Raw genomic sequence first — 19745 nt, 5'->3', positions numbered from 1 at the left:
ATGAACCATTGATCCTTTTGCTTAATGTCTCATCCAATAATACTCTGCAACAATAGGCTGTTGGGCAGCAGTGATAAGGGTTTGCAGAGCCTCGCAACTTCGCAAACACAAAATTTAGCATGAGACTTATCTGAGGGCAAAGGTCTCTGATTGCTCTCAGCTGGTCATGCATGTTTGAGAGCGTGCTAATGGACCGGGGCATACAGTATGTGCAAGCACACACACAGACACACACACACACACACACACACACACAGGTTAAGCATGACTGATTAGATTAGAAATGATGGGCTAATTAATGTGTATCTTGGGAGACCTGTGCAGCATGTTTATTAAGAGACCCAGCCCAAGTCAAGCAGAGAACATGCAAAAAATATGTCTTGTTAATTTCCGGTTTTAGATTAATTTAGCCCTCTGTAGATCTGTTTCCTCCTGTTTTATCACAGTAATAAGAGATGCTAAAGATGAAACGTCCACCCGTGCATATTATACAGCCATAAATTATTAAAGATTGGGGCTTGCTGTTCCCATATATCTTCAAAAACATCTGTTACTCTGACTCTCGACTGAAAGTCAAATTTAGAAAATAAAAAAAAAGGCACAAAAAATATATGGGTCATAATATTTGAAACACAGGAAAGAGTGGCTGTGTCAGGTGCAGAGCCCGGAGTCGGTTTAAATCATCCATTCAAATCAATGTGTGAAGGAAAATAGCCGGTGAAAGTATGCATCAGTGAAGTCGATCGTGGAGACGGTGGAGTGACAAGTGTCGCTGTGGGCTGCTTCACATTCTGGGGTCTGTTTGCTTTATCTCACGTCGTTCTCCTCAGCTCGCGGATTAACACGATGAAACAACGCAGCTGCTCTTGTTCGCAGACAAGGTCCTTCCTGTCAGTGTTTATGTGCATGTCAACTTTGTTTTGGGTTGTTTTGAGCGTATGAACAGCCCTACACTTGTGATGTGACCTCTGCCAGACTCTCTGGAGGCTATCGACCAGTTGGATCCATTTGTTTTCCAGCCATTTCAGACGTCGTCCATTTCTATCACATTACTTTGACAGAAATTGAATTTCCTCTGATGCATTTTTATGTATCCTAAGTGCTGTTCGGTTCTCACTGGGAGTATACCGTTTCCAGTGGCGTGATGATGCAAAAACACTATTGGTTTAAACAACAAAAAAAAGGGGGGGAAATGGATTTGATTTTAATGTGTGTATTGCCTTTCATATTGTTGCGTTTTTTGTTATTTCTCCTCACAAGTTAGAATCATCCACATGGTGCTCAATCCTGTGGCCATTGTCTAAAAGCTAAGCCATCATCTTCCAAGAACACATACTGTAAGAACACATAGAGGACAAACTTTATCAGTGTGCTGATGCCATGCTGGGCTTTCTGTCTTGTTAGTCTCCAAAAGATTGCCATCTTTCTGACAGTAATGGCAGCACACAGTGAGGACATGCACCTATTCCTATCAAGGGGGCACAAACGAATATCATGACTCTGCAGGTTTTTCCAAGCTATTATTTATCTTTTCCTCTTATTTTTACAGTTCAGGAATATTGCACGTAATGACATAAACAGAGATATTCTCTTCAGTGGTTTAAGTGGCCGGTTGCTGGTTCAATTTCAGCAATTTACAGCAGCGCTGCAAACTGTGGCACATCTAGCCCATCTCGTTAAACACACCATGGGTCCCGTATGGAACATTGACAGGGACCTCTGCTCTGCCCAGCTCAGTGAAGGTTTTGGCATCCAGGACAAGCAGGAAAGTACTTTTCTCCTGGAAACAGAAGCAGAGGAGATTAAATATGTTATGCAAAGCAGAAGGTCACCCTTTCCACAGTCATGGCAGTGCAAGTATTAAACCATTCATCTTCTCATGCATAGAGTGCAAAGAATATATATTAGATTAGCAAACACATTAACAGTTTTCTAGATCCTTATTAGCAAGCATATAGTAGCACATTGGCTCTTTATTATTATTATTATAAAGCCTTTTTTGGCATAACCATGTTATACAAATACTACCCCAATGTGCTCCCAACCAGCTGCTGACCTCCACTGTCAGTGTTTTATTTACTAATGTTTATCTCTCACTGAAGCTGGAGGGGAAGTGTACTTTACTTCGCTGACGTAACATTACGGAGAGGAGACGAGAAAAGGAAAAAGACAGAACAACAGTACAGTACTGGCTCACACTGAGTTCAGTGATTGACCTGAATTCAAACACACAGACACACACAGACACACAGACACACACACACACCCTAGGTGCATGCCATTGCTCATTAGCGAACGGCTAATGGACTGTAACGTAAGCTGGCTGCTTGCAGGTGAAAAGCAGATGGGTAACACAAACATACGCAAAAGAACCTGTGGTCAAACTCCCTTTGTTGGTGGTGAAGACACCATTTAACAGCCACCACTGCTGCTGAAAGTCTAACAGATGTGACTCCTGTAGACACGTTCATGTGTGAGTTAATGTTTTAGTCTCGTTCACCTACTTCCTTCCTCCCTCTGTGACTCGACAGCTGGAAACATTTGGGATAATGCACTTTAAGTACACAACTCAATAAAATCTAATCTAATGCAGAGTTATTGCATATTATATCTTTAACTAATTGTAGATTTAGTTGTGTGTATAGTCTGCCTCAACGGTTATGTATCTTTTTTTATTCATATTTCTGTGTTTAAGTACACTGTTGGAATCTCATGTCAGTATCAGTCAAAGCAGTGTTGTCACTGGTAAAATAACAATTGTCTGCCGCTGCTCCTGTGCATTGTGTTGTGCGGGTCTTTATTTTTTCTTCGCAGCTCTTAACTTACTTTTCTGGGTGTGATGATAACTGACATGACCACTCCATCATCTTCATCAGTAGCTTGGGGCGAAGCAACAAAGACAGGCTCAGACGGGTACAATCCGGGGTAACGCCACACCTAGACAGGGAGAGATTACATAAACATCCCCTTTCACTCGGAGCTGTTTCATGTTATAAAACCAACTCCCAACCCGCTGGCCTCAGTGATAGAGAGACAGCGGTAGACGTAACTTTGATGTGATAATACCCGGCCCCAGTTAACAATGAGGTCTCCCTAAGTAGTCTTTGATTAATAGAGACCTTAAGCTCCTTGGTGTGGACATCCATCTTGAGCAGGGAGTCGCTGAAGACATTTCCAAAGCCGCAGGAGTAGAAGTAGCGGTAAGGTCTGCCGTTGTGCTTCTCATAGTTGATCTGAGGGAACTCGAGGCCGCCGTATTGCAGCAGCTCGTCGTCGTGAAGCTCCTCGTGGGTCATGTAAACCTGAAGGAAAAAGTTGGTGCAGCTTTTACATTTTAGCCCCAAAAAATATCACAGTAATGCACACCAGCACACCTGAATTACTGTAAGCTGCGAGGGCTAGAATCAATACTGCATTATTCTCTAAAACAGGTATATGGATACCTAAACAAGATCCTGGAAATTCATTTCAAACTTTCACAAGAATAAATCAATTTCTTCTAATTTCACTCTAAAAAATATATGTACCTCCATTTGCAATACAAGCCTATATTGTTTTATAATTCTTCAGTGTCTGTGGAAGCCAGCAGCATTTCTATAGCCGTTTCTCACTGAGAACTAAAACTGAGGAGAGTGTCACTCAGGTAGTCATGACAACTAAAACACCACACTTTCTATTACATTTCAGACGTATTCCATCACAAGAAAATGTTGGACTGTCGGTGTGTGCGTGCGCAATTGTGAATGGCAATTGTTCAGCCCCACTGTGGACTCATTTTGACATCACTTTTCTAACTGCCTTAAGTTATAAAACGACTATTGCAGAAAGTACCCTAAGTGTCTCTACGAGCTGGATAATTGCTCAGTTGGAGCGTGTGGGAGTGAATTGGCTGCATTCATCATGATTATAGGTCTCACTCTTTGCTTGATTCCAGGAAAACCGTATCGAGCATTATGTACAGTATAACATATGACTTCGTATGCAAGATGAGTGTTCTCCACTAAGATTAAACGTACCTCGCCTGGTTTTGTCATGGTTGCTGTGGCTTTAAAGCCATTGAGAGTGACAAGGTTTTGGTCCAAAGGAGTTTTCTTGTCCACAGTCAGGGGTAGGACGTATCTTCTTGGGAGGTTTCTGCACAGCGAGTTGTAAAACTGTCAAAAGAAATCAGGCAGACATGAGAAACTGTGAGTGTGGCTCCTTTGATTGAAAGGTGAATTGCGACCTCAGGAACAATCAGATCAAAAACCAGCCAAGTTGCCAGGATATAATGTTAGCAGTCACGATTCTGCAAACCAAAGATAAAGCTGTGTACTGTCCTGTACAACATGTGCCATATCATGTTCCCATTACATATCTGTTAACTGCCTTCATATCAGGAGGTGGAGTTGCCCAGAGGGATACTAAATACCAACAAAAAGCCATGTTCTTACATGGTAGTGATATTGTTAGGAGGCGTTTCTACATATGAAAATTTAAATGATTATGTTTTGATGAAAATGCTTCCCCACATTTGAAATAGCAGAGATTTGAAAAAGCTTATTGAATCGGAAGCCGACCAATTCATGATCGACAACAGAAAGGAACAAGAAGAGAATATAAGGTATCATTCAACTGTGTCGGCCAGAGAGACAGACTTTGCTAAGAGAGAAAGATGAGATAACCTTGGTGAAAAAGATGGAAGAGAAACTAAGCAACCTCTTTAAAAGCTTGCTAATAGATGGACGTTTTGTGGACAGTTTTAAAGTAGGTCAAAACTGAATGGATGGGTCGATGGCAAGAATGTAAACTAGCAATGGGGAAGAGAGAATCATTATATACTTCTCTGACAAATGCTTCCACTGAAATAGTCCAGTAAAAGCCAGCACGTAAATCTGCCTCTGCTCATGAGAAATTATCAGTCAATATGCATGACTATTGGATTACGTCTGTGTTAGTATATGATTCTGAGTCAAACTGGGTGCGTTTACCTTGTCCATTTCCTCTCCTGAGCCTTTGCGGAGGTTCTCCAGCGTGAAGTCTCCGATGGAGTCGCCATCATCTCCGCAGCACATGTCCATAACCAAGAACCCGTTGTCTTCATAGGCATTGATCTGATGCAGCGTGAACATGGGTGCTGCACGGTAACTCACCTCGCTCACCTGTTATTGGTAAAATAAAAATGCCATGAAGGCAATCAAGAAAGAGTTCCTGTGTCGGTGCTTCTCGCTCTCCTCGCAGGCACTGCTATTACTGCGTCGCACCTTCACATTATGAAAGTTTGATATTGTATGCTTAATGGGTATGCTGTGTAATGAGATGAGAAAATTGAGAGTAACAATGTATGAGAAAAGGCTATGCCATCAAAGTGTGACTTCATCAAAATAAATAAGGAAAGAACCTCACCATGCGTGAAGAGATTAGCTTGCAGTTTCCCTTTTTTTTTTTGTTCTGAGTGTTCAGCAAATGAGCAAGTATGCTTCCTATTTCACTCTGGTGAAGTATGTCTACTCCTGTGCAGGGAGCTAACCCGAACCCACCTTGCCAGTGTGCCTGTTGACCAAGTGGAAGACGGTGTCATACTTAGGCTCCCAGGTCATGACCTTGTGGAAGCTCTTGCCCTGGATTCTGTACAGCATGAACTTGAGCAGGTCCAGCTTGATCGGCTGCTCGATGAAAACGATGTAGTTCTCCGACATGACTGAGGAGAGAGGGAGGGAGGTGATTGGCTGATTTATTTAGTTTTTTTAGCTCATATACTGTGGACCTGCTGTGTCATGGTGGGATGATGAACTTAAATGTTATTGCGTGATTCTGATTCTGTTTACTAGTTTCTAGTTTTTGCAATGCCCCACTGGTATGCCTCAGATATTTTCCTAAATATGCATGAACTGGGTCAAAGATAATTATTTCAGGGTGCGACACTAATTTGGATTTTTTTCTTTTTTTTTTTTTAAATAGGGCATTCATGTCTGTATATGTAAACTGAAAATGAGTTTGTAAGTGGCCCCATGTTGTTTAATTGGACCAGTAATGGAAAATCTGTGAAAAGGATCTTTTTCTGAAGTCATTTCCCTTTTCGCGGGAGGCCACATCCACTGTTGCTCGTTTATTAGCTGGCCAGTTTGCAAAATTATTCTTTCTTGTCTCAGCACCAGCCCTTCCTGACATGAGGGAAAAATATACCCCCCTCCTATCTACTGTAACTCTACTGGCAGAAGTAATTATGTGGTGCCTTGTATAGCCGTACAATGTTCCATCACTTGTTAGATTCCTCGGTGCCAGACAGTCTGACAAAGCAAGGGTGGTCTGCTGGAAATATAGACTGAGATATAATCAGTGAACTGGTGCAGTATGAAAACCAAATGGGGCAACATTGTGTTAGATCAAGCCTAATGAAGTCAGGACAGCATAAGCTGATTGGCATCAGCATAATGCATCATTATCAGTAGCTTTTTTTTATCAGCTGCTTGGATGACTATTAATACAGTGATGGAATTTGTATTTGTGCTTTACTGGAGTATTTCCATTTTCTGCTTCTTTATTATTCTGTTCTAATAAATTTGCCAGGCTAATATTCTCCTTTGTACACTACATTTATTGGATCGCTTTATTTTCTAGTTACCTTGCAGACTGCATGCCACATCAGACCCAAAGTAGCATAATCTAAAAAAAAATGTATTACCACTGCCAAGGACGTCATGTTTTCATCAGAGTCTGTTTGTTGGTTGGTTTGTCAGCAGGATTACACCGAAACCAATGAAAGGATTTCCACGAAACTCGGATGGAGGACTGGCCTCAGCCCAAAACAGACCTTTATTACCTTTATGTGCGGATCTAGATAAAAGGGCAGATCCAGGAATTTTATTCTTAATGTCTTTATCATTGCACATTGTGTTTTTAATACCTTCATTAATTTCATTAGCATCACTCTTACTGAAAGAAACCAGGCATATTTATGTGAGTGAGTACGATTCGAAGTGGATCTGGTAAGATTAAATTACAGTTTAGCAGTTACTGGTGGTTTAAAATGGATTTGGATTAAAGGGGATTGTTTGGCTCGGGAGGAGGGATCCACTGTATTGATTGCCACTCATCAGAAAAATGCCAAATATCAGATCTTATAATTGGCAAGGCCATCAGTAGACCCATAGTGTACAGTCCTAAACCACCCCAAACACCACATTGTAGCACACGTGCTGTGTGCTGAGCTTTTGCTACTGTCGACTTCCCCAAGATCTAATATTCATGTATTTGTTTATTAGGGGGGATTAAGTCTCCCAGCAGGAAAAATAACTCCACTGGGAGAAGTGATTCTTTAAGAGCATCCTGAAAACGAGCAGAGCACACACCAAACCTAACTGTATAAACATCTGCTACAAAGGCTGTTGACGTAAAATATGGACACACAACAGTTTGCAATCAAGCAGAAAGCTACGCAAATTATCCTGATACTGTATGTTCCCAGGGGAAAAAAAGTTGATTGTGTCTTTTTAATACAGTTAATATTTTTTTGCAAAAGTAGGAGAGAAAGTGTGTCCTGTGAGTCAGAGGCAGAGTTATAGACAGAGAGAGATAGTGTGAGCTGAAACAGAAATACAAAGGAGCTGTGATTGACAAAAAAAGAAGCAGGATGAGACTAGAATTCACATTAGCAATTAATAAGGGTTAGCTGCAAAAAAAAAAAAAAACTGTGACGCTCTCTCTCGCTGAGTAGACTCTCCCTGTCAGTGCAGGGGTAAAACAAAGTGTTTCATAGAATTCATTAATTCCACATCAGTACACGTGCAGGATGTGGACTCCTCAAAAAAGCTGAGGCCTGTTTGTTATACTGAGGTTTAAATCTCACCAAAGCTGTGATAATAGGAGGGTTTCCTGGGTTCGGCTGCAGGGATGGAGCAGATCACTTCAGCTCCAGCGAAGTCTGGAGAATCTGCCTTTGCCGCATTCTCGTCAGGTGGAGGCACACGGATGATGTTGTAGAAGAAACCTGAGGAGGCCCAGAAACTAGTGATGTGGTGCAGCAGGATGGGTCACATCAAATGCAGGTGTATATGGCTTAATAGGTGGACAGGTGGGAAGCAAGGAGGCAAGGAGTGAAGGAAGGTTACCTCCTTTGCCGTAGGAGTTGCCCATGTTGTACGTGGCCCCGTCTGTGCCATAGTGTGGGTGAGCAGTAGCTGAGTTGACAGCAATGTATTGAGTCCAGTCCACCTTAGAATGGACAGCATCATCCTCTTTATTATCCTGATCATCGTTATCGACAGGCACTCATTTTCCTCATCTCTATCCTCTGACAGTTTATCAGCATTAGCATTCAAAGGGGACGTTACTCAGACTCACCTTCTCCTTCGTCTCCAGGCTCTGCGGGTCGACTCGTCTCATGTAGTTGGTTTCTGTGCTGACATAATAGTCTCCTTTGTACTTGACAAAGTTCACACTGGCGTTATCTGTGGCCTCTATTCACACATACAAATGTCAGGAACATATTAAATACAGCAGTTAAGCGAGATCATTGTTCTCAATGATATCAGTGGAAACTACCATTCATTTGTTCCTACTTGACTTTTCAGAGTTTTTTTTTTTTTACGTCATGCACCGGATTGATCTTTCCGTAACAGACAACTACACACAAATACTGACTTGTTTTCCATTTACCTTAATAAAAACACAATCTAATGTAATACCAGTTTTCACCAGGCTGCAATATACAATACAGCTCATTCAGTTGAGGGCATGTGCCCTGAAGAAAGACATGCTGTGATTTAGTTTTCACTGACTTGTCCCTTGTAATCTGGCACAGCTGCCTTGTTACCACGGCACAAATGAACTGAATACTTTAAATGGTGCATTTTGCACTGCTGGTGTACTGAGGCGAATCACACAGGGAATACGCAATATGTAAAGAAGACACACATACTGGGAATCTGAAAGCGTGAAAAGAAGCGTGCGAAGATGTTCTTGCACGGATCAGGCATGGCTACTGTGCCAAACTCCGACACCACGATGCGGTTCTTCTCCGAGTTGCGGACGTACGAGTCGCTCCGCAGGAATCGACTGCTGTAGGTAACGTCGCCGTCACGGATGTGGAAGCGGTGCATCATGGCCATGCCGTCAAACCAGTGGGTGTATCTGAGAGAGGGGAAAAAGAACCATTGGATTTCTCAGCAGGTTATTCGTGTAAGTCAAGGTAGAGAGAGTGATTGGATTGGGAATTTCCATGGGTGAACCATATTACTACAGGGTTGTAAATCTGAGAGTCACACCTGAGTAAATTCATATTGTGTTGAAACAGTGTCTCTTCAGTTAATCCACCCAATATCTCCGAACTGTACATCCAGAGTAATGCTTTCTTTTTTGCACGCTGCCATTCCAATAAAGCTCACTTAATTCAAGTCATTTTGTGAGCTGTACACCTTTGGCCATGATGTTGGCCCCTCCACAGTGCTTCTCAAATACCTGTCTTTGCCAAATTCAAACTTCCCAGGACCATTCCTCAGGAAGCTCCCGTTGACCCAGAATGGAATTCTCCCTGTGATGGTGGTGGGGATGGGATCAGGGGTTTCCTCCACAGAACGCACCAGAGGCGCCATGCTCTCCAGGCCTTTGGCGAGCGGACATCGCTCCCTGCTTGGTACTGAGGAGGAGGAGGAGGAGGAGGAGGAGAGGTTTTGATTAAAGGAGACTGTAAATCCTGTAAGATATCTAAATACAATCATGATAGAACCCAGAGGTGCTTTAGGTAGATTTGTAAGGTGTCTGTACTATAATTGTGTGGCCTGGCAAAAAAAGACAGGAATGGGCACAGGATTGCATTTTATGTGGGTCTTTATTCCCCAACTTAACTTACAAAATGAATAAGAACGGTGCTAATGCTGTTGAGATGAGGATTGTAGATAACTACAGTGGTAAGTGTAAAGGATAGTAACCTTGCCTTTATGTGGTCAACACAGGTACTCAAACTATTCACTCCAGCACTCTGATAACACCGGTGCAGGAGAACCACTCATCAACAGATATGCACCTATAATGTGGACTGTCTAGCTCACTGTCTGAGTGGATTAGAACGACCAACTACACAACCGTGACAAAAACAGACTGAACAGACACATCCTAAACACTATAGACAATACACACCTGGAACTGTACAGCTGTTCATTCTTTTCCCTCCACGTGAGATGAAACACCGAACAGGTTTTAAAGACCTCAGTCATCAAGCGCTGCACAGCAAGTTTGTTTACTTTCACTTTAGTCTGTCTACAGTCTCAGGGGAACTCAGTGCTCTCGCGGGTCTTGCCCTGCACTGAAGTGACGGCTTCATCTCAGCATGCAGAGATTAGCTTTTACAATAATAATGCCTCAAGTTTATCATGGTATGAACTAAAAATAAACCCTATTAGCAGTTTTACTTTTATTCCCTACAGTTTAACACACTGTCTCCATGTGCTTTCTACTCCTTACATTTTCAAAGTACTTATTGATGGGAATTACTGTTTATTTTCATTTTGGGGAGAAATGGGGTGTGTTGGCTTCACCTGCAGCCCTCTCCCTGAATTTTCTTATTTTCTCGCTTTGTTGCTGTGCTCTTGCTGCTTTACCAACCCAAATGTTGGTAATTGACATCCTGGGAATGAGACTTTACAATCAACTATCTTTCTGGTGCTTTTTCATACAGCTCGGACAAATCCCACCGATTCGTTCTTTAGGTTTAATAATCTTTGAATTGAATCAGTGAGCTTGGCACAGGCATGGTCGGTAGAAGTGTCCTTTAGAGGGATACTTTTTACTTTTACACTTTCAGTACATTTCGGAGCGTGTACTTTCTAACTTCTGCTTGAGAAAGAATGTGTGTTCTTCTGCCACTTCTGATAGCACTTGAGCCCCACAATCTCAGACCTCTCTCTCTCTCTCTCTCACACACACACACACACACACACACACACACACACACACACACAAAAAACACAGAGAGACACAGCTAGATCTCTGCAGACTTGTACCGGCAAGGTGTGGTGCTGTGAACCATTTATAGCTATGGAACTTTGAGGAAGTGTGAATGAGGAAATGATGTGAGACCCTAAAGAAAACCATTTGTTAGCAGTCAGCTGATAGCAGCAATGAAGCAATTTCACTCGCGGGCTTGAAGACACTAGCACAATCAATTTTAGGGAAGTGGCGGGATTGTGATTGTGCCTCACATGTTCAAATTAACATGGTTCAAATTGAAAAATCTAAACTAAGTCATTAACCAAATTGGTCTGAGTGTGCCGTCAATAAAAAGCATGTAACACTTTCTAACTTCATCCTTCTGTTCTCGCCCCAGCAGCTGTGTTACCTACCAAACTACACAAGTGATAAAGGTTTAGTGAGAAACACGTGATCTCCTCGCAGGAGAGCTCATGTACTGTTACAGCTCCTGCGTGGATATGTTCATGGCTCTTTGGGGTCATGCCCTGTGAATGACACCTGCACTATCTACCGTCTTATCTGTTATCCAATAACCAATTTGTGGTCATTACCTCATATCTCCGCACATAACCGAGACTGTAAAATGTATGAGCGTTGCGTGATTAACAAAAGCAAATCATGGTGGTTCAATACGGAGACCCCATGCTGAGTTCTACTACTATGTGAATTGTTATTGCAGCCAATCGGCAGAGGCAGAATTTTGTTCATTCCCGTGACAGCAGCACAACGGACAATAAAAGTGAGAATGTGCAATAGAGAGATAACCGCTGTAGGCTTTAACAATCGCTTACAATGTTGACTTTGTGAGTTTTGATGTGATTACTGCAGCATTGCAAATGATGCCTGAATGCGTGCTGACATTTTGGTGGGGGGGGGTTCATGTAGTTTCCTACTGCTGCATATAAAATTGAGTCTCTTGAAAACAAAACTGCGACACTGACGAGCTCAGAGCTGGTGTGGATAATAGCTTCAGGTATTGCTTTTTTGTATCTTTCACTTTTGGTAATCACAGTTGCAACAGTAGTTTATTTGTAACAGCTATTGCTTTAACAAACTCTTTTCCTCACGACACCCACAGCATGTCAGTGTGCGGGTAAATTACCTTGTTGGAATTAGCTGTCATATTCCTGCCCATCTTTTTAATTTCTGTTCTTTTCATTTCCACCGTGCAGGGACCTGTTCGACAGATTTCTGCCTTTGGTTCACAGCTGAGAATGACTAAAAGCTGTTAATGAGACATTGTGCATATACCGTCAAAAGCTCTGATTCGACAGGAGACCATAGAGAAGGAACAATAGAAAATGCCAACGTGCTACATTCTAAACCACATTGTTCCAATGCACCCATCTGTGTGTATGTTTGTTTCTGTGTGCAATATGAGGGGTTTTCAATGACATGCTATTGTTTATTCCTGCTCCCTGCAACACACCAGCACTGCTACAATTGTGCACACTTGTTGAATGTGGATTCAGTTAGTCATGCCCATTCCTCCGAATAAATGATAAACTCCCCAGCAAGGAAAATGTTCCCCCTTCTTCTAAAAACCATGCAAACTAAACATCTTTGTTTTTTTCATCTTCATCCAATATGAATAGCACACTGAATTTATAACTCATCAACAGCCTTGATTCATTCTTCAATTGTTATGTGTGTGCAGGTCTACTCACTGCTGGTTGTCTCTCTGCTCTTGGACATGGCTGGTTGCTTTGTGGAGTCGATCAGACAAACACAGGGGATTTATACGAGCTCTGGGGGAGGCCTTTGAACCTTTTGTCACTCGTCAGGTAAAGGAAGTAATCCCTGGCACTAAACAACAGTAAGGTGGGGTATTGACTGTGTAATTAAACCAGTGCGGACTGCATCTGGAAACTCTGTTGCTCAAATTAGACTCACCTCATGTGATTAATTAACACTTGTTAGATCATCAGATAACGGATGTTAATTCACAGTTACATTAATTGATTGCAACGAAATTAAGTAGATTCCAGTTACATGAAACCTGTATGTTTGCTCAGCCTCTCCACAAGCAGAACAGTACCTGTTTCCATAGGAAAATGATCTATCTTTAAAATAAAAGTGGTTGTCGAATGCAAACATTTACCTAATAAGCATGTCAGAAATACAGTTACATAACTCTGACATGTTAATGTGGTCAATTTATAGTTAATGAGTAAATGCTAATCAGTGAGCCCTGTCTCATTCAAGTCTAAAGCTTCTGTGCAAGCAGTGTAAACATCAGTGCTTCTCCGGGGTGCTCCGATCTCCAAGACTGGACGCTAGCTGCAGGGCTTACTGAGCTAACTAGCAGGAGCTGCTATTGTTGGCAGCAGTTGTGCAGCCGTGGTTACACTAGCAATACACTGCTTCCTAGTAGTTTTTAGGATGATTTTGACAGATTGGGAATTGTTACATATTGCACCTGTGATGCATATACATTACCATCTGAAGTCACTTGATTAACATTCCTTCACTGATGATCTATTAAGTGTAAACTTATCACATTCTGTCATAGTAATCATTTGTTTATGTGAGCAACAGGAATTCATGATACATCCTGCATTGATACATGCATTAATCATCAAGAGTTGTACATTCGTTAAACAGAACTTAAGCATATGTTTTGTACACAGAGTATATCTAGTTACCATAGGGTACATACTGTGTACACATTTGCCAACCTTTAGATTATCTATAGTACTTAGTCCATGTACTTGGTGCACGTTTGCTACCATTATCTAATCTCACTATGCATTGTTTATCTTCATGCAGTTTGGGTCAAGTATATCACACAGCAGTCAGGGCTCATACACATTTTTGCTGAATCAAACTACATAAAATGTCCATAATAACTGGGATGTATGTGTCTTGCATCTTGTCAGCCATCTTTAGCCCTGTGTTGTCTGGAAACTCATGACTTAGGTTGAGTGTTCAAAGGAAAGTTGCAAAATAGTTAGCTGCTATTTAAATCTATATAGAGCAACAACCAAACAAAGTTAATGAGACTTTTTTGCCAATGACCACTCAGTGTTAATTGCTTGGGAAATACTCAGCTTATGTGTCCAATTCTGGTAAGCACTACTATTTAAGTTCAATGACATTGCAAGCTTCACTAAACCCTAAATAACCCTGCACAGCGCAAAAACAGGCCTCCAGGATCTTAAATAGTTGTGCTACTTCCAAAACCAAATTGCTATGATTAACTCCACAGACATGTGTGTGTATAAATTACATGACATGCTGTAATGAAGAAGAACTATACTCAGAGGGAGAACACTCAAATGTGGAGAAAGACAGATTAATAAAAAAGTAAATTGACAAATAACACCTAAATAACATGCAGGTCTCTTATATTCTGTTTCATAATTGTTTGGTAGAGGAATAAGGTTGCAGCAATACTTAGAAGTAAACTTTAAAACTGATATACTCACCCCCATGCCTAAAGTCGTGTGATGTTTTGTAGTCCACAAAACATTTCTGGTGCTTCACGGCAAAACAGCGTTGTAGGATTCTCCTAAATAACTGAAGTAGATGGTAGTAAACTTTTTAACTGTAAAAAGAAATAAAATGAAACACATACAACCTGTCTGGTGTCATCCAAGTCCTGAGATCTAAAACTGGTTTGAAAAAGATGTCATTCAAACCCTTGTAAAGCTCATTCATCCACTCTGGAGAGGGTTTTAAATGCTTTTGGCTAAGCAATGAAGAATATGGCTTTGGAGGGGGGGTGTTTATTTTTTTTATGTTTTAAAAGGAAAATCATTCCGAAGGAACAGTGGGAGAAGTTTGTGCCCAGGGACCATGGATCTAAACCATTCCCCCGGTCAAGGACAAGATCAGCTAGTGTGCATGTTGTGATGTTGTAGAACCTGCAAAGAACATGCAAACCCTGCACAGAAGGATCCAGCTGGAGCAGGATTCAAACACATGGACCTTCTTGCTGTGATGCAACAGCGTTTATCACTGCAGCCCCGAGCTGCCTGCTGCTGCCACCTGACTTTGTATCTGCACAGCGGTGATACTGTTGGTAATGGCTGAATTTTCATTTTTGGATGACCTTTTTCCTTCAAGGCTAAAATCACATTTGTGTGAATGCCAAATTAATTAGTATTAGCAGCGTTTGAGATTTCTTAATAAATATCTGTTTGTGGAGTTAATAATCACTGTGGTGTAGGAGTTAGAATACACCAGAAGACACTCCAAGGGTTTCATGTACATTACGAGAAGGCTGTACAGGTTCAGACTTACAAATGTGTTCCTTTTGGAAATACTGAATAACAGAATAATGGAAAAAACATTTTAATTTGCTATAATATAGCTACATAACACACAATACAAGCTGTATTTGGGACGCTTAAAGTCCTCCTTCGTGCACAGCGTATCAGTGCAACATCTGATATAGAGATATCATTTATTTCAAACAGAGAATAAAGTCAACAGCCAAACTATGAACTAAAAAAGCTCCTGTGTGTCTGTAGCATAGAATTAACTTGTGAAATTCACGTACTAGGAATACGTGTTTATACACGTCAGTTCCAAATTACGGAAGTAAATCAATGTCCTACAGGCACCGTCTAAGGCACACATCCAGTCTAGCAAGTCAAATGAAAGGGTAGCTCAGGCTATGTCATCTGAGCCACTGATGTCACTCAGTGGCTAAGCGGCATCGTGGGTAATGTAGGCACACGGTTTTTTAAAGCAGTTCACTGGTCGAGCTTTCCAGTCCGAACAATGTTAGACAGTTTGCAAATAAATGATCAAAATCGATACAGCGGAACCAGAGATACTGCTTTTATTATTCACTGCTATCTTCTTTCTTAGAAAAGAAAAAAACTCTTTCTCATGCCTCTATTACCCACAATGCAGCTTAGACATTGAGTGACATCACTGGTGGCAAATCATCAGATTACATGCATCTTCCTCTGGAGCCACAAAAAGCTTTATACTTTTCAGATATGCAGTAGTACTCTCCAAGACCTGGAAACACACATTATTGAAAAAATATTATTGGAGTCACCCCAATATATCCATCAGATCTACTGGAATGAACTATCAGACAAACAAAACAAGCCAGTACACCAGTTACCCATTCAAAGTAGCTCCTGACATGGTCTCCAGTGAAACTGGGCTGGGCTGCTGTGCCTGGAACATGGGTAACTGAGGGTTGATTTATTTGTCACAGAAAAAAGGCAGCGAGGAGAAAATATAAACATCCACTGAAAATATAAACATGGAGTGACTGTAAACTATTAGCATACACGAGAGAGTACGAGCCTCATATGCCAAATCAAATAAATAATTCATTCAAGCTGTAAGTACTTCTAAACACTACAGCACTGTACGGAGCGAGACAGACTGCACCCAGCCCCAGTACTCCCATGCTACTCTCTCCCACTCAGCATGAAAGACATGGAAATCTGGCAAGTACATACAAGATCTGTGGGAAGACCAGTTCGGTCATGTGTGCTTGTGAGATTTAATTAAATCGGTAGTTCCCGACATGGGAGTTTTTTGAGGAATGATAAGCCAAAATGCTGAGAACAACAGTAAACCAAGACATCAAAATGAAAAAAACATATGCACCAAGAATCGGAAGGCGAAGGCAGGGGAGGATTTCTGTTACCATCAGTAGAAAGGATAATGATAAAAGCACATCAGCAGCAGACAGACGATGTTTGGATTTATATCAGCCCTCCAGCTCAAAACACACTGCCTGTGGCAAATAAGGAAGCCCCTGGAAAATACAGCTGTATATTTTTAAATAGGCAAAAAGCTTGACAATACGGATGTACATGGGATCAGACTGAGCTAAACATTATACTACTGCAACAAAACTAAAAGATCCAACACGCTGTGCAACGGCACACTACATACCAGTGGTGATGTTGTTGGATACAAAGAGGTATGCAAGGAAAGAAAAAAAACAAACACATACACACACAGCTGACTGCAGCCAACACCGCCGACCTGCCACAATAATGTTTATACTTTATTGCAAAATCTTTCTCCTTTGCTCCACATGGGGAAAGGCAATGGGCAGGACAGTGTTTACTGCCCCAGTGTGATATAACCCAACCATAAACCTCACACAGTGTCATTCAGGGTTCAGCTGCTGTTCTGATAGGGAAAACACGCAGAAGTTTACCTGTTACATACAGACCCCCAGGGGGGGTTTCAGTCGATGAGGCGTTCTGCTTTGCCCAGCCGTGAAACTAGTAGGCCTCATCCAACAACAAGACAGACCGCATCAGACTGCGTGTAAACATATTCAAGCTGCCAGTGGTGCCATTTAACTCAGCTGGTACAGCAGGTGTCCCATGTACAGAGGCTTTGTCCTCGCTGTGGCAGACAGGGGCTCAAGTCCCAGCCGGGGGCTCTTTGTGTCACTCCCCCTCTCTCTCATTCTGTTTCCTGTCTATCTCCAGTTGTTGTCTCGATAAAGCTGAGAAAAGGCCAAAAAAATATAAAAAAAACAAAAAACAAAAACCATGTTCAAGAGGTCAGGAGCAGATTCTGGAGATCAGAGGTTTTGAACTCTGTGATATTTAAGTTCAGGTTAATATGTTTAGCTGCAAAAACGCCATTACTCCTATCTCCTCTTGATTTCTCTTTTCTTTTCAAAGTAGTTATACCAATTCAGCACACACCTCGGTTCATTACAAGTGCAGTGTCATCTGGCCACTATCAAATTTAATGAACACAAGGGGTTTAATCAGAAAATGGAAAAGGAGGCCTCTATCCTGGACACTGGCCTGTAATAAGTTTGACAATGTTTTAGAGATTTGAAGAGTAATTTAAATTAGCCCTCAGTTAATTGGATATCGCAGCTGTGGAGAAGCTCACACACGCAGGAATGGACACACACATACACACACACATGCACACACACACACAAGTATACGCTTGTGGACGCTTGTTTTGTTGCTCTAATGGCCTTTCATGCATATTTTTTTTTTAAAAATCCTATCAACTATTTTCTCAAGTCTGCAAACGAGAAGGGAAGCTCTGTTGAAAGTTTGAAACCAAAACTTTAAAAACAACACTGTTTTGTAGATCCAGCTGTCATGAGTTACAAAGTATTCTCAGAGGTGTATGAAGCTCTCTTACTATCAGATCAGCATCAAAGTTTTGTCTGACCTCCTTTTCAGGTGCTGCAACCCAGTTAGACTCAGGATTGATTTTCTAAATGACTCAAAGCTTGGATGTTGTATCTTGCGGCAAACAGACACAACATATAGACTTCCTTTTATCTCTTTTGTAAAAGAAAATAACTCAAGTTTGGTTTCCAAACAGATAAATTGTCCCATCTAGTGGTGAGCTGGGAGAGTAAATCACTCATGAACAACAAGTCCCGCCTGCGGCCTAATGAAAAACGTTCTCTGAAATACTTTGCATTACAGCGGTGTTTGTTTAAGGTGGTCAGTGACTGGAGATAAGGCTCCTTTTAGCAGCGCATGTCACAACCTGATCCTGTCTAATGTGGTGACAGACCATCACCATAAACACCTTCAAGATAGTTACATACAAGCAAATTGTGTTCTAATGCTATAATTCCTCCTTCACCTTGTCTCCTGACTCCTGCCTGATTACTGCACCGCAACACCTCACCTTTATTGAGACATGTAATATTAGAGCCTTTGACAGATTTACAGTGAGAGCATGATGAGTCACCTGAGCCTGTGTCCTTGTTACCTTCATTGACTTTCTTCTATAAAGTTGTCTGTGTGTGTGTGTGTGTGTGTTTCAGGTCTGCCACGCCCCTCTCTGGATCAGCCACCCCTGAACTTCATTAAATCATCACTGGAGCCGTATTGCAACAGACAGAACCAGTGTTGCCTACCTTTTCATGGACATTCTAATCCACGTGTGACAGAAGGCAATGGCATATGAACATACGTTTGAATACAATTCACATGTAAACAGTTTGATTTCTTATATGGAAGTCTGTTTGTGAAAGAAGCAATTAGGCTCATTTCACATGATTTCATGTGCAATGATTTGTTTCCTTATGTGGAAGTCAGCGTCCAAGTCAAGAACCACCCAAACTGAGACCAAATCAAGACCAAACCAGGGAGAGACCGAGTCAACATGCCAGAGAACACGCAAGCCATAAGCCGTCTGGATCTGATTCTCATAAAAAACTGAACTAAGCTTCTTTTTCATTCACCTCTTTTGTCTCCATGTGTTTCCATGCATCTATGTTTTGCCATCGACCAAACACAGTATAATCTTTTGTGGAAGCGTCAGGTTTTCATGTCTCGTCTTCCTATAGAAAACAACACTGAGTACACTATATAAAAAAACAGTCATTCCCTACAGTTGTGTTTTTGACTGGCCTGGAAATAAAATCCAGTCATCTTTGTCTGAGATCGAGATAAGGCTGAGACAAAATGCGGTCGACTCCGAGACGAGACCGAGACCTTTAAAAAGTCACCTTGAGACCAAGAACAATCTCTGTGTAGCTGTTTGTCGGTCTAGTGCAGCTGTTGAAGAGTTTGTTGTTATTAGTTCAACTCTGTTTTTGATATTTTCTACCTTGATACGGCTCAGTTTAACCCATTTTTTGTCTTTGCTGTCTAGCTGGTATGAATGCCCTTTTTAATTAATTTTTGGCAACTTTAAAGGAGCCTGATGGGGATTCTCTGCTGTTTATTTTGCTTACCCTTTCCCTCCTGTTTTGTGGTTTGCAAGAGAGCTCGGTATTGTCTTTCTGTTTGATTCTGTAGACCAATTAAGTTTTGATTTTCTAGTTAGTGTGGGGTGCTGTTCATTATTTTGGCCTTGAGGCTTTATTTGTATCC

General features: G+C 41.5%; 1 protein-coding gene across 3 annotated transcripts; it reads right to left on the bottom strand.

Annotated features, from left to right (window-relative positions):
• Window positions 1-1166: 1166 nt before the first annotated feature.
• Window positions 1167-18654, bottom strand: bco2l (beta-carotene 15, 15-dioxygenase 2, like). Of its 3 annotated transcripts, none has more exons than XM_037098822.1 (14): window positions 18616-18654; window positions 14376-14466; window positions 12615-12653; window positions 9439-9616; window positions 8900-9111; window positions 8323-8438; window positions 8091-8193; window positions 7829-7969; window positions 5520-5680; window positions 4971-5141; window positions 4017-4154; window positions 3120-3302; window positions 2827-2937; window positions 1167-1780 (listed from the first exon to the last, which is right to left on the bottom strand). In XM_037098822.1, exons 1-14 carry the CDS (start codon window positions 18640-18642, stop codon window positions 1664-1666), a joined length of 1788 nt encoding a protein of 595 aa, XP_036954717.1. In that variant the 5' UTR covers window positions 18643-18654; the 3' UTR covers window positions 1167-1663. The 3 variants fall into 3 exon arrangements, with proteins under 3 accessions (XP_036954717.1, XP_036954718.1, XP_036954719.1); XM_037098823.1 differs by having other exon boundaries at window positions 1168-1780; window positions 18637-18644; XM_037098824.1 differs by lacking the exons at window positions 12615-12653; window positions 14376-14466; window positions 18616-18654 and adding an exon at window positions 10117-10254 and having other exon boundaries at window positions 1169-1780.
• Between the last annotated feature and the right edge of the window lie 1091 nt (window positions 18655-19745).

This window comes from Acanthopagrus latus, chromosome 5, assembly GCF_904848185.1.
Source record: "Acanthopagrus latus isolate v.2019 chromosome 5, fAcaLat1.1, whole genome shotgun sequence".
NCBI classification, from domain to species: domain Eukaryota; kingdom Metazoa; phylum Chordata; class Actinopteri; order Spariformes; family Sparidae; genus Acanthopagrus; species Acanthopagrus latus.
Note: the sequence above shows the minus strand (reverse complement) of the source record. Positions and strands in the feature narration are given on the sequence as shown.